Genomic DNA, 14,931 nt, shown 5'->3' with positions numbered 1-14,931 from the left:
CTCCTTCCTGGCTTGTTCTGTGTACTCTCTGACCATAACGGACCACCCTATGACCGTCAACTCTTTCTCACACAACAGAAAAATGTACATGTTCGATCCAATTTCTTCCCCTTAACACGGGGTTCCAACAGTGCCTGAAACTTCTTTCTGTTGAATCTCATCAAAAAATAGACCCATCCCAGAATCAGAAACTCAGAGGAAGAGAGAGAATGGAGACAGGCCCTCATATCCAGGACCCAGGACCCAATTGTAGTTCAGGTTTTGTCCTGGCTATACTCTTTTTCAAAAGCCAAAATGTCCACACCAGACCGTAGAACCTGTCTTTGCTTTGTTATCCTAAAAGTACTGAAATGGGTCAACACGCACCAAGTAATCAGTTCATACCTGCGGCTCTTTGGCGGTCTCTGTCTCTGTCTTAAGAAGAATGATGGATTTTAAAGATGAAGGTCCACAGACAAGAAGATAGCCACTCCCCTAAGGTCCAGTAAGGGGGTGGCTTGTGGAATGAGAACCTGGAAGAAACGTGTCTCCTACCTTTCCCTGTATCTGCCCAGTTCGGGGCTCACTTTCCCTCTCCTGACAAATGCGGAAGCCTCCTAAGTGGGACAGGGTGTGGGCGTGATGGACACCCTCTCCCGTTCATCACACCTGTGTCACCTCTTTCCTGTTTCCCCAGTTCCAGCTCTGCGCACAGCCCTGGGTCTGAAGTAGAATTCTTGGCCCTGCTCATTAGCTTCATACAGTCCCAGGGGGAGGAGGGTGAGAAGGCGGGAGCTGGGAAAGGAGCAGCTGGCTTTACACCGACACAGCTCTGATCTTCTCCCCAAAGTGTGTGGAAGCAGAAACTGCAGCACTTAAGGAGGGCCCTCAGGGGCTGATTGAAAGTTTGTAATTTCACCTCTGAGGGTTGACATTGGAGGGGAGGGGTCCCCTGACCCAGGGCTCCACCCCTAGGGTGCCTAGAGCTCCTATCTGTCCATGTTTAGTGTTGCCAAGTCAGGCCTCCTGAGGGTCATTCCTTGCTCTCAGGAGGCTGTGAGCACTTAGGTGCAGCCTGCTTGCATCTTGGTCTTCCATGTGCCTCCTCTTAGCCCTGCCCTAGGCTTCCAGTGTCCTCTGAGAAAGGGAGTCCCCTTAGAATAACCGAGAGGATCTGGAAGGGGAGGCCATGCCAAGATCATCTCTTTGGTATTTATTTTGCGTACAGGTTACCAATTGGCCTGAGGGAGACACTGATGTCCAGCTTGTAACTTTGGAATGGAACTTCTCCAATCTTTCTCTATTTCTTCTATCTAAAATGGATGTAATAGTCTCAATTGTTCCTGATTCATAGGATGAAGGGAGATCCAAGTATATAATTGAGAAGCCACTATTTTGATTACCTATCGATAATTACCAATCATCTATAAATAATAAAGGTTGATCTTTCTACCCTCAGTTGGCTTTAATATCTCTGAATTTGCAAAGCCCTAAGAAGGAAGCTGGTTTTTAGCAGGGTCTCCCATGGACTTTACCTGCCCTAATTGCCCATAATACTCCCCCTGCTTTTTTTGTGTGTGTCTTTTGTCTTTTTGTCTTTTGTTGTTGTTGTTGTTGTTGTTGCTATTTCTTGGGCTGCTCCCGCGGCATATGGAGGTTCCCAGGCTAGGGGTCCAATCGGAGCTGTAGCCACCGGCCTACGCCAGAGCCACAGCAACGCGGGATCCGAGCCGCGTCTGCAACCTACACCACACCTCATGGCAACACACTGAGTGAGGCCAGGGATTGAACCCACAACCTCATGATACTCGTCAGATCTGTTTCCGCTGTGCCACGATGGGAATTCCTTTCCCCCCATGTTTTAAAGGTTTATTGCAGTATAGTTGATTTAAAGGCTGTGATAATTTCTGCTCTACCACAAAGTGGTTCAGTTATACATGTACGCACATCCATTCTCTTCCAGATTCTTTTCCCCCTTAGATTATCACAGAATATAATTTCCCATCATACTTTATAAAAGTAGGTATCAGAGCCGTGTACCTCAGTCGCACCCACTCCCTTCCCACAGAGGTATCCCGGTCCTGACTTTATCTTTCCGTATTGTTAGCCTTCGGGGGTTGCTGATTCGGTGACCACCCCTCAACCCCTCCACAGCCCTCAACCCCTAGCTCCAAAGATGTGCTGGACAACCTGAGATGTTGTGATGAGGTGAATTTCGTATGTAACACCATTGAAATTGGAGCCAAAAATAACTAGGCACAGCTGGTCCAAACCTTGGTGTCAGGGCAAAGCAAAGGAGACAGAAAAGTCAGCCTTGTGTTGAGAGGAAGCTCATGAGGGAACAGAGCTTAACACTTAAGGTGGAAATCGCGTGCTCAGGGGAAACCGAGATCGAGGCCGTGGCCGGGGAGTCTGAGGTGGTACAGGCTCAGCAGAGTGACTCTGGTTTACAGTCAGAACATCCAGGCATGAACCAGATAAAGGAATACCTCATTTTGTATCACCAGTAGGTAAGACTTCATTTTCCCCCCAGACTCCATTCTGAGGGGATTCAAGCCTGGTCATGGGGAATGGGGTGAACAGGACACGGGTGGGGCGTAACCATGAGTCAGATGACTTTGCTGGAGATAACAGCCAGACTAGATGAGATATTCGAACTCACACCTCCATTTGCCTTTTCCTGCCTTTTGTTTTGTGGATCAATATTCATTTACATTTATTCACATATTTAACTCTTCTGTATTCTTTATTCCCTGTGCAGTTCTGTGTTTCTAATTTATTTTTATTCCATGTGAAGAACTTTTAGTTTTGCTTTTAGTGAAAGCCTGCTAGTGACTCACTCCATCAATAACTGTTTATAGAAGTTCCTGTTGAGGCTCAGAAGGTTACGAACCCCACTAGTCTCCACGAGGTTGTGGATTCGATCCCTGGCCTCTCATTGGGTTAAGGATCCTGCATTGCCATGAGCTGTGGTGTAGGTCACAGACACAGCTTGGATTCTGTGTGGCTGTGGCTGTGGTGCAGGCCTACATCTGCAGCTCTGATTTGATCCCTAGCCCGGGAACTTCCATATGTTGCAGGTGCAGCCCTTAAAAAAAAAATTTATAAAACTCTTTCCATCATTTTCAGGCTCTAAAGATATTTTGCACTGGGAATAGAATTCTAGATGAGCCATTCTCTTTCACCCATTTAAAACTATTATTCAGCTTTATTCTGTCTTCTCTTTTTATAAAGTGAAGAAGAGTGAGTGTTATTTTTGGTTCTATGAATTTAATGAATGTTAATGTCTTTCACACCCACTCTTGTACTTTTTAGGGGCTGCTGATTTGTTTCTTTTCTGTTTTTTTTTTTTTTTGGTCTCCGGCTAGCTGAGTTTTGCAATCACACAGAAACTTTAGATAAGGTAAAGACTTTGCAAAGTTTTGCAGACTTCAAAGAATAAAAGCCAGAGTGTTGAGAGAAGAATTGGCATGATTTGACATATGTTTTTAAAAGATTGCCTCTGCTTTTTGTAAGAACAGAGGAAGGAGGTAAACATAGAAGTAGAGAGAGGTACTATAGTTATTCAGAGATGACATTACATTGTCTCAAAAGCAAGGTACTAACAATGCCTGAGGCAGGACGTCATCAGATTTTGTATATATTTGTAAAATGTACCAGTGGGATATCTTAAAAGATTAGATATAGTATGAGAGAGAGAGAGAAGAGATTCAAAGACAGTAAGACTTTTGAGTAGCAGGAAGGAAGGAGCTGTGGGGTTGCTGAGCAGAACTAGGTCCTACACTCGAGCTCTGTTCCTGCCACTTCCTCAGTGAGATCCAGCTCTCCAGCCTCGTTAGGATGCTGGGAAGTCCTAGTCAGGTGATGGCAAATATTGTCACCAGGCCCAGACTACTACACCATACTTCTTTTTCCTGTTCTCATATTCATTGTGACAGTAAAATTTTGTGAGCCTATTGGCTGCTCATATTTCTTGTTCATGCTTTGTTTATGTGCCAAACTCAGATGAGCAAATACAGAAGGTAATTTTCCTTTTCGTGTTTGTGACTAATGATGGTTGTTTTGATGTTAGAGGTATTACCTGGCTATGGGAGCCTTCTAATGTCAGGCTTGTACTAGAAACAAAGCCATTCTTTCTTTATTGGGGATGGATCTGACATACAAGTTAGTAAGAGTCCTTCTGTAAGTCCCCAAGAGGATAAGTGGCCTGTCAAATCAGCAACTTGTTTTGGAAATAGCTTCCTTTAAGGCATGTTGTTAGTGTTTGCCGTCATTTTAAGGCTTTCCACCTGTTCCACCTTTCTATGCTCAAAAAGACCAAGAAAGAAATTTTGACCATATAGGAACTAAAGGTAGAAACTTACTTCCCTGGGGATTTTTTTTTTTTTCTGTGAGAGGAAATTATGAGAGCAAAGATAGAATTAAGTAGGTGTCTGAGTTCTTGCTATATCCTTTCCTCTTTAACAACCTCTCACCTTTCATGCTCTGACATGAGCTTGGAGATTCTCTGTCAAAGACAAAAGATAGAGAAAGAAAAATGTAGAGGTAGATGAATAGATATATATATATAATTCACAAACCGTAATCTCTGAAGAAACAAAGGGACCACTGGCTAAAAGCACACAAATGCATTTGTGGAAGATGTTGTATAATGGGATGCTGGTTTTTCTAGGCTGTCATGATAAAGTACCATAGACTGGGTGACTTAAATAGAAACAATTATTTTTCCCAATTCTGGAGGCTGGAAGTCAAAGTTAAGGTCTGGCAGGTTTGGTTTCTCCTGAGGCTTTTCTCCTTCACTTTTACAGGGCATTCTTCTTCCTGTGCCTTCACAGGGTTTTCCCCTGTGTGTGTCTAGGTCCAAATTTCCTCTTATTTTTTATTAGAGTATAGTTGATTTACAAGTGTTGTGTCAATGTCTGCTGTATAGCATAGTGACCCAGTCGTACATATATATACATTCTTTTACTCATACCATCTTCTGTCATATTCTACCCCAAGAGATTAGATGTAGTTCCCTGTGCTGTGCAGTAGGACCTATTGACTATCCATTCCAAAATAATAGCATGCATCTACCAACCCCAAACTCCCCCTCCATCCCACTTCCTCCCCACTCCTGCTGGCAATCACAAGTCTGCTCTCCCTGTCTGTGATCTGCTTCTGATTTGTAGATAGAATTGTCTTTGTGCCATATGTTAGATTCCACATGTAGGTGATATCATATGGCATTTGTCTTTCTCTTTCTGACGTACTTCACTCAGTATGAGAATCTCTAGTTGCATCCATGTTGCTGCAAATAGCATTATTTTATCCTTTTTTATGACTGAGTACTATTCCATTGTATATATGTACCACATTTTCTTTATCCATTCATCTGTCAATGGACATTTAGGTTGTTTTGTCTTGGCTATTGTGAATAGTGATGCTATGAACATAGGATCTTTTTGATGTATCTTTTCATGTATCTTTTTGAATAAAAATTTGTCTGGGTATACACCTAGGAGTGGAATTGCTGGGTCATATGGTAGTTGTATATTTAGTTTTCTGAGGTACCTCCATACTGTTTTCTGTAGTGGTTGTACCAATTTACATTCCCAGCAACAGTGCAGAAGGGTTCCCTTTTCTCTACACCCTCTCCCAGCATTTGTTATTTGTCGATTTGTTAATGACAGGCATTCTGACCAGTGTGAGGTGGTACCTTATTGTAGTTTTTATTTGTATTTCTCTAGTAATTAGCAATGTTGAGCATCTTTTCATGTGCATTTTGCTCATCTGTCTTCTTTGGAGAAATGTCTATATCTTCTGCCCATTTTTGATTGGGTTGGTTTTTTGTTGTTGTTGTTGAGTTGTATGAGCTGTTTGTTTATTTTGGAGATTAGGCCCTTGTCTGTTGCTTCATTTGCAAAGATTTTCTCTCATTCTGTGGGTTGTCTTTCCATTTTTTTTGTTTTTGGTCTTTTTAGGGCTATATCCAAAGCATATGGAAGTTTCCAAGGTAGGGGTCAAATCATACCTCTAGCTGCTGGCCTATAGCACAGCCACAGCAATGCAGGATCCATGTCTGCAACCTACACCACAACTCATGGCAACACTGGATCTTTAATCCACTGAGCAAGGCCAGGGATCGAACCTGCATCCTCATGGATACTAGCTGAGTTTGTTGCCACTGAGCCATGACAGGAACTCCTCCTGTCTTTTCATTTTTAAAAATGGTTTCCTTTGCTGTGCAAAAGCTTTTGAATTTAATTAGGTCCCATTGGTTTATTTTTGTTTTTATTGTCAGTATTCTAGGAGGTGGATCAAAAAAGATGTTTCTATGATATATATCAAAGAATATAACACATCACATCTTCTTTATCCATTTATCTGTTGATGGATATTTAGATTGCTTCCATATCTTGGCTGTTGTAAATAATGTTGCTGTGAACACTAGGGTACATTTTTTTTGAATTAGTGTTTACATTTTCTTCATATGTATACCCAGAAGTGAAATTAATTGCTGGGTCATGTGGTAGTTCTACTTTTAATTTTTTTGAGGAATCCCCTTACTTTTTCCCATAGTGGCTCTCCCAATCTACATTCCTTCCACATACTCATGAACACTTGTTATTTGTTGTCCTTCTGGTGACAGCCATTCTGACAGTTGTGAGGTGCTATCTCATGGTGGTTCTGATCTGAATTTTCCTGATAATTAATGATGTTGATCATCTTTTTATGGGCGTATTTTCCATGTCTATGTCTTTGAAAAAATGTCTATTCAGATCATCTGCCTGTTTTTAAATTGGATTGTTAGCTTTTTTTGATATTGAGTTGTATGAGCTCTTTATGTAATTTAGACATTATCCACTTACAAATATTTTTACTTATTCAGTAGGTTGTCTTTGTTTTGTTGATGGTTTCCTTCACTGTGCAAAAGCTTTTAAGTTTAATTAGGTCTTATTTGTTTATTTTTACTTTGGTTTCACTTGCCTAAGAAGACAGATCAAAAAATATTGCTAAGACTTATGTTAAGTGTATTTCCTATGTTTTCTTCTAGGAGTTTTAGGGTCTTACATTTAAGTCTTTAATCCATTTTGAGTTTATTTTTGTATGTGGTATGAAAAAATGTTCTAATTTCATTCGTTTATATGTAACTATCCAGTTTTCCCAGCCCCATTTATTAAAGGGACTACTTTTCCCCATTGTATATTTTTGCCACCCTTGTAATAAATTAATTTATCGTGTGTTAATGGGTTTACTTTTGTGCTCTCTATTCTGTTCCACTGATCTATGTGTCTGTTTTTGTGTGAGTACTGTAGTGTTTTGATCACTATATCTTTGTAGTATAGTCTGAAGTCAGGGAGATTAATGCTTTTCCACTTTGTTCCTTTCACTCAAGATTGCTTTGGCAATTTGAGATCTTTAGATTGTTCCATACAAATTTTAGGATCTTTTGTTCTAGTTCTGTGAAAAATATGATTAGTATTTTGACAGAGATTGCATTAAATCTGTAGATTGCTTTAGGTAGTATGGTCATTTTAACAATATTTTTCCAATCCATGAAAATGGGATATCGTTCCATTTATATATGCCATCTTCAGTTTCCTTCATCTTATAGTGTCTTATAGTTTTCAGAGGATAGGTCTTTCAACCTCCTTGGTGAAGTTTTTTCCTAGGTATTTTATACTATTTAATGCAATTGTAGGTGGGACTGTTTTCTTGATTTCTGTTTCTGACAGTAATGTATAGACAGGCAACAGATTTCTGTATTTTATCTTGTATTCTACAACTTTACTGAATTCATTTATTCTAATAGTTTTTTTGGTAGAGACTTTTGGGTTTTCTGTATATAGTATCATGTCATTTGCTAATAGTGATAATTTTATGTTTCTTCCAGTTTGGATGCCTTTTACTTCTTGTCTGATTGCTTCCAATATTATGTTAAATAAAAATGCTGAGAGTGGGGATCCTTGTCCTCCTGATTTGAGAGGAGAACTTTTCAGGTTTTCACCATTGAATATGATGCTGGCTGTGGGCTTGCATAAATTGCCTTTATTTTGTTGAAATGTGTTCCCTCTATACTTGCTTTGTTGGGAGCTTTTATCGTGAATGGATGTTCAATTTTGTTACATGCTTTTCCTGAACCTATTGAGATGATCATGTATTTATATGTTTTGTTAATGTGGTATATCACATTGATTTTATGGCTACTGAACCATTTTTGCATCCCTGGAATAAGTTCCACTTGATAAGGTGTATGATGCTTTTTATATATTGTTGAATTTGGCTTGCTAAAATTTTGTTAAGGACATTTGCATATATATTCATCAGAAATATTACCCTGTAATTTTCTTTTCTTTTTCTTTTTTTTTTTTTTTTTGGTGTCTTTTTGTGGTTTGGCTCATATAATGAATATGGGGGTATTCCCTTCTCGTCAGTTTTTTGGAATAGTTTGAGAAGGATAGGTATTAACAGCTCTTCATGTTTGGCAGAATTCCCCTGTAAAGGCATCTGTCCTGGAATTTTGTTTTTGGGGATTTTTGATTACTGATTTAATTTCAGTACTAATAATTGGTTTGTTAAGATTATATACTTTTTCTGATTCAGTCTTAAAAGATCGTATGCGTCTAGCAATGCATCCATTTCTTTTAAGTTGTCCAATTTTTTTTGGATATAGTGTTCATAGTATTCTTATGATTGTATTTCTGTGATATTGGTTGTAATTTATCTTTAATTTCTTATTTTGTTTATTTGGGTATTCTGTTTTCTTAATGAACAAGGCTAAAGTCTTAGAAATGTTATTTTTTCAAAAATCTATTCTTGGTTTCATAGCTATTTTCTGTTGATTTTTGGTGTCTATTTTCACTTATTTCCTCTCTGATCTTATTTCTTTCCTTCTGATATTGGGCTTTGCTTATTCTTTTTCTAATTCTGTCACACAGTAGGTTAGGCTGTTTGTTTAAAATTTTCTTATTTCTTCATCAGGCCCGTATCACTAGAGAATTCCATCTTAGTACTGCTTTTGTTGTATCTCATGAGAAAGTTGTGTTTTTATTTTCATTGGTCTCAATATACTTACTGATTTCCTCTTTGATGTCTTCATTGACCTGTTGGTTTTTTAGTGGCATGTTGTTAGGCTCCACAAGAGTTCCCTCCACAGATCTTTGCTGCATAACTCTATCTCTATGCCTGATTTTTTCTGAATTGGCCATTTGGATCAATAAGTCACAAACCTAGCCCCTTTAAGAAAATGGTCGCAGGCATACATACCCTCGTTATTTTCTCCTCAATACACTTTCTGTTTTTTGTGTGTGTGATATAGATAGGTCAAGAATTTTGCAAAACTTCAAGTTCTGGTTCCTTTTACCTTAACCAATCTTTCTTCAATTTATCTCTCTTCTCTCTTATTTTACTGTAAGAAGTAAGGTGAAACCAGGCCATGCCTTCAAGACTTTGTTTAGAAATTTCCTCACTTAAACATCCAAGTTGATCACTTTCAAGTTCTATATTCCACAACACTTTAAAACTGAATTTGGCCAAGTTATTTGCCACTTTATAACAAGGATCACCTTTCATCTAGTTTCCCATAATAGGATCCACCTTTCCGTCTGAGACTGCACCTGAAGTACCTTTAATTATGCATGTTCTACCAGTGTTCTGTTCATGATGATATGTGTTCTCCAAGAAGAAATCCTCTGTACAGTTCTCTTCTTTCTGAGCTCCAACCAGAATTCCCTTTAATGGCCTTATCTCGAACAACAGTATCTTCAAGGCAACACAGATGTTTTCTCATATGTATCTCAAAAATTTTCTAACCTCTACTCATTTCCCAGTTCTAAGTCCACTTCTGTATTTCTGGTAACTATTACAGCAGCACCCCTAGAGCTTAGAACCTTCCACCCTGGAAGGCCACCAGCTCTCCAGAATAGCAAGTGCATAGTCAGAGGTTGGACACCACCTGTCAGAGTGACTAAGAAGGATTCCCACATCAGATGGTCTTGAGTAGATAAGTAAAATCCCCAGTGACCCAGGATAGAAACTGACTCTGATCCTTTTTGTAAGTAAATGAATTTGGAAGCACTTTCGTTTTTAGGTGATGTCACCGAGAAGAGAGTTGGTTAAGACAGTGTCAAGCCCATGATATCAGTGAGGACTCTGTGAGGAGATAGCAAGTTCAGCAGTTTGAGTCCAAAGACTCAGACCCTTGAGTCCTAATCGCCCTGGAGACTCTTGATCATTTTGGGATACCATTTACTTTTTTCATTTTACCAGGAAGGACCTAAACAAGGAGACCCTGGCTGCCCTCTGCATCCTATTAGATCCCCACCCCCCTCCAGCATCCAACCTGTCCCCTCTATCCCACCTGCCCCTCACTGTCCATTTACACATCCTTTCTTAGGAATAGTCCTAAGACTTGTTCACGAATCTGCTTGGTCCTGACACCATAGATGATGGGGTTGACCATGGGTGGGAAGAGCAGATAGAAATTGGCAAAGAGTATGTGGACGTGAGGGGCAGCCCGGCGAGCCACACGGTGCATGACCGAGGAGATGACCGCAGGTGTGTAGAAGGCTAAAATGGCACCTATGTGGGACACACATGTCCCAAAGGCCTTGTAGCGAGCCTCCTGAGAGGTGAGCTGCAGAACTGCTCGAAGGATGAAAATGTAAGACAGGATAACAAAGAACAGGTCCAACACTGCAATAAACATGGCCACTGCAATGCCATAGATGTTGTTGAAGCGAGTGTCCCCACAGGCCAGCCTGACCACGGCCATGTGCTCACAGTAGCAGTGGGCAATCACTGGGCCTCGGCAGTAGTGGAAGCGTCTGAGCAGAAAGGGGAGCGGGGTCATCAGTGTCACAGCCCGTGTCACAGCGGCCAAGCCAATCTTGGTGATAAGGGGCCCAGTGAGGACTGTGGTGTAGTGCAGTGGCCTGCAGATGGCCACATAGCGGTCAAAGGCCATGGCCAGCAGCAGTGCCGACTCCATGATCGAGAAGGAGTGGAGAAAGAACATCTGGACCAGACAAGTATAGAAGTTGATCGCTCGATCCCTGAACCAGAATATGGCCAGCATTTTGGGCACTGTGGTGGAAGACAGGACCAGATCAATGGCTGCCAGCACGGCCAGGAAGAGGTACATGGGCTCGTGAAGGGCTGTATTAACCAGGATAATGAAGAGAAGGGTGCAGTTTCCCAGCAGGGCCAGAGTATAGGCGAAGCAGAAGGGAATGGAGATCCAGACATGCAGGTGCTCCAAACCCGGAATTCCTACCAACAGGAAGGCTGCTGGATGGCTTGAGGTGCTATTGGAAGCTGACATGGCTCCTGGAAATCCTTCTTGCTGATTTTCTTAGGCTCCTTCACCTTGGGAGAGTATTTAGTGCATAGGGGATCAGAAAGATCAAGTTGTAACATCCAACCTTGGTGTATCAATTCTTGTTTATGGCCCCAGTCTTTAAATAAAACGAGTTAGGGCTTCTTAGAGACATCAAGAAGCATAATTCAGGCTTCCTGCCCACAAAGAACTTTGGTCTTTTTGAATAGAATATTAAATATGAATATGAAACAGCTTTCATAAAGGAATGGAGAGAAAGTAATGTTTTCTGTATTCTTAATGATGACAGGATTGTTCACGGATAAAAGAACTGAAGTATGTTTAAGTTAATTGCTTTAGAAAATACATTCTTACCATACTACCTGCCCCCCCCCAAAAAAAACACCAATCACATAAATAAATATCCTGTCTTAATCTCTGGCTAGGGTGCCCATATTCATCAAATAAACTTCAATTTCTAGTGCCTCAATCAATTATACAGTGTTCATTTTCTCTAAAGCTTTGCAGTCAGATATGGTTGCCACTGGCCACATGCTGCTATTTCTGTTCATTAAAATTAAATAAATCAATACCCTGATCATACATAACACTTCTAAGTGTTCAATAACCTCATGTGACTAGTGGCGACCAAATTGTGCTTTGCAGAATTAGAAAATTTCCATCCTTGCAGAAAGTGCATTGGAGAGAACTGTTCTGGCCTGTATCTTCCAGGTGCTCTCAGCACCCACGAGTCCCAGTAAATGCAGTCCTGCCTCCAGCTCATGAGAAAATCAGGAGCCTCCTCTCAGCTCTCCTTCACGTAAATTCATGTTAACCCCTCTATTTGTGGGGCTCTACCTCCACCCATCTTCCAGACCTTCATTTTCATCACAGAATTTGCCCTCATATGTAGCAAGTCTGACCTCTGGCTTCCACACAGAGCTCTCTTATTCTTAACAATAGTTAATCTTCCCTCCCTCATTTTTCACCTTTCTTCTGTCCAATCAGTAGATGTTGAAGCTGCCCAATTTTTATTCTTTACTTTTACAGGAACCACTTAATGATGCTCTTCTGATTATTAAATGAAATAATGTATTAAGAGACCAAAATCTATGAACAAAATAAGTACTAAAAATTTATTAGTCTCTTTTTTTCAATATGAGAAAACCAAGTGCTTGGAAAGTAAATATCTCTAAACCATACATAGCTAATAGTACCAGGCAGCCCATTTTGTGTTTTAGCATTTTGCAAATTCATTGTCCTAAAAATTGTACCTTTTTGTTTCAATCTGAATGCCCAGAGGCAACATACATCCGCATACTACACCGAAAACAGACGAGTTGATTTCCATGCGGTACGGGAAAGTGTTAGAATCTGAATTCTTAGCTCAAATCATGACCACCTATTCTAGGCTGCATGGCCTTGTTACGAATGTGAGCCCTGTTTCCTTCCCAGGGAATGGGGGCGAGCACTGCCCTACCTTTATCTGAGAGTTGCAGGGAGAGTAAGTGCGGTTACGTATAAAATCTTGGTAAAAATCTTTACTGCTTACAGAGCCTTACTTTTCATTTATGTTACTATCCCTTAACAGAATTCTGAAGCTTTTTAAAAAAAGTCTTTGTGGATTAATACCTACAGAATCCTTTCCTCCATGACCTTAGGTCATTCTCCAAATTTCTACCACTCTTCACATCAAAATATCAAGAAATACGTCTATCCTCAATCTCACCTCCCTCAAATCTCATTTGGAATAGAGACATTGCAAGTTACCCTGAAACTGCTCCCACTGGGGACAGAAATGACGTCCATTTGATGGTCCCATGGTCACTGGTCACTTACCTACCTCTAGTTACCTCCACTTGATAGTGTATTTTATACAAATTGACCACTCTCCTCTTAAAATCCTTTCTCCTCTTACCTCCCAGAATACAATCTAACCTTCACCTCCCTAACTTCTTTAAATGTTCAATTTGTTCAAGTCTTAAGTTTGAAACTCTGTTCAATTTTAGATTCATACAACATTCAGTAAATATATTCAGTAGATTTACTAAAATTTTAAAACTTTTACTGAATGGGTTGCAGACATATCAGTGAACAAAACAGATTGATATCTCAGTAGAAGAAATGTCTAACAGATGGAGAAGGATGTTAGGAGATAATAATTAAATTATATATTATGTTAGAAGGTATTCACTGTTTTAAAGAAAGGGTGATGAGGGAGTTCCCACTGTGGCTCAGTTGTAACAAACCTGACTAGAATCCCTGAGGTTGCAGGTTCAATCCCTGGTCTCACTCAGTGGGTTAGGATCCAGCATTGCTATGAGCTGTGGTATAGGTCAGCAGCTGAAGCTCTAATTTAACCCCCAGCTTGGGAACTTCCATATGTCGCAGGTGCGGCCCTTAAAATAAAAAAAAAATTTTAAATAGGGTGATGAGAATAAGAATTTAGGGAGTGGGGTATAAAATTTTTAGTAAAGAGATCAAAGTGGACCTCATCATGAAGTTAATTTGAGCAAAGATTGAGGAAATAAATTAGCTAGATCTCTTTAATTAGCTAGGCAACATCTGGATCCCATGCAGATGACGTATATGGCAAGATTATACCAGGGAACAAGAATGGGATAAAGAATGAAACAGGAAAGCAGGGAAATCCGATCCAAAGATGCAGTGCCAAGATGAATGATGAATGTGTCCAACCCCATATGAAGAGCCATATAGAAGTCTCCTCAGAATTGCTCACTAGAGATACAGAAGGGAATATTTATCCACCGGCTTCCACTATGCCTCCAGTTCAAGGGTTGACCCAAAGGGCGTTAATTTCTTCACGCTTCCAGGTTCACATACGCCCCAGAATAGCTGAACAGTCTCCCTCAGGTGTCCAATGGAGTAGAGAAACCCAGGGGCAGGAAGCAGCTGAGTTAAGTGCTACCAGGCTATACCTGCACTCAGTAGTTGCCACAGCAATGGCTAGAAAAAAAAAATGTGTGTATGAGAGAAAAGAGACAGACAAAAAATCTGTAGAATATAGGGAGTCACTCTTAGGGGAAAGGCACTCAAATAATTTTCTCTAAGCAGAGCAAATGCCCTAAGACGTAAACATGCCTGATATTCAGACATCAGCTTGGAGGCCAGTGTAGCTAGAATGAAGGGAACGAACGAAAGATTTACAGCGGCTGAGACAATGGCGCCAGATCACACAGGGCCTCGGCTTTTGGAGAAGCTCGCACATGCTTCTCTCATAGTCAAAGATACTGTCTTCAACAGAGAAGTGACATGTTTGACATTTTTTTAAAATGTTTGCCCTGGGTTGTATAATGAGGATAGAGCATAGGAGTAAGTGTAGATGCAAGGAAAAATGTCCAGAGGCTGTTGACAAAGAATCCAGGAAAGTCTCAGAACAAAGGTGACAGTGTAAGTGGGGAAAAGTATTCAGATTTGGGATACATTCTGTTAAAATGCCATTGGACTTTATGCCAGATTACATTGAGGTGTAAGAGAAAAGGGAGTCCAAAGTGACACCAAGATTTTTGGACTGAACGACAGAAAGGAAGGAATTGCTATGAACTGAGGTGGAGCAGATGTGGAGGGAAGATCCAGGTTTCAGTGTTTGGCCTGTTGATCATGAGATGTCAATCAGAAAACCAAGTGGAGGA

General features: G+C 40.5%; 1 protein-coding gene across 1 annotated transcript; it reads right to left on the bottom strand.

Moving 5' to 3' along the window:
* Nucleotides 8,904-13,563, bottom strand: LOC110255385 (olfactory receptor 52K1-like). Its single transcript, XM_021062416.1, has one exon. The coding sequence runs from the start codon at nucleotides 11,282-11,284 to the stop codon at nucleotides 10,340-10,342; it is 945 nt and encodes a 314-aa protein (XP_020918075.1). The 5' UTR covers nucleotides 11,285-13,563; the 3' UTR covers nucleotides 8,904-10,339.

The sequence above is a fragment of the Sus scrofa genome, chromosome 9 (genome assembly GCF_000003025.6).
Source record: "Sus scrofa isolate TJ Tabasco breed Duroc chromosome 9, Sscrofa11.1, whole genome shotgun sequence".
NCBI classification, from domain to species: domain Eukaryota; kingdom Metazoa; phylum Chordata; class Mammalia; order Artiodactyla; family Suidae; genus Sus; species Sus scrofa.
The sequence above is the reverse complement of the archived record's forward strand: the minus strand, read 5'-3'. Positions and strand labels throughout refer to the sequence as shown.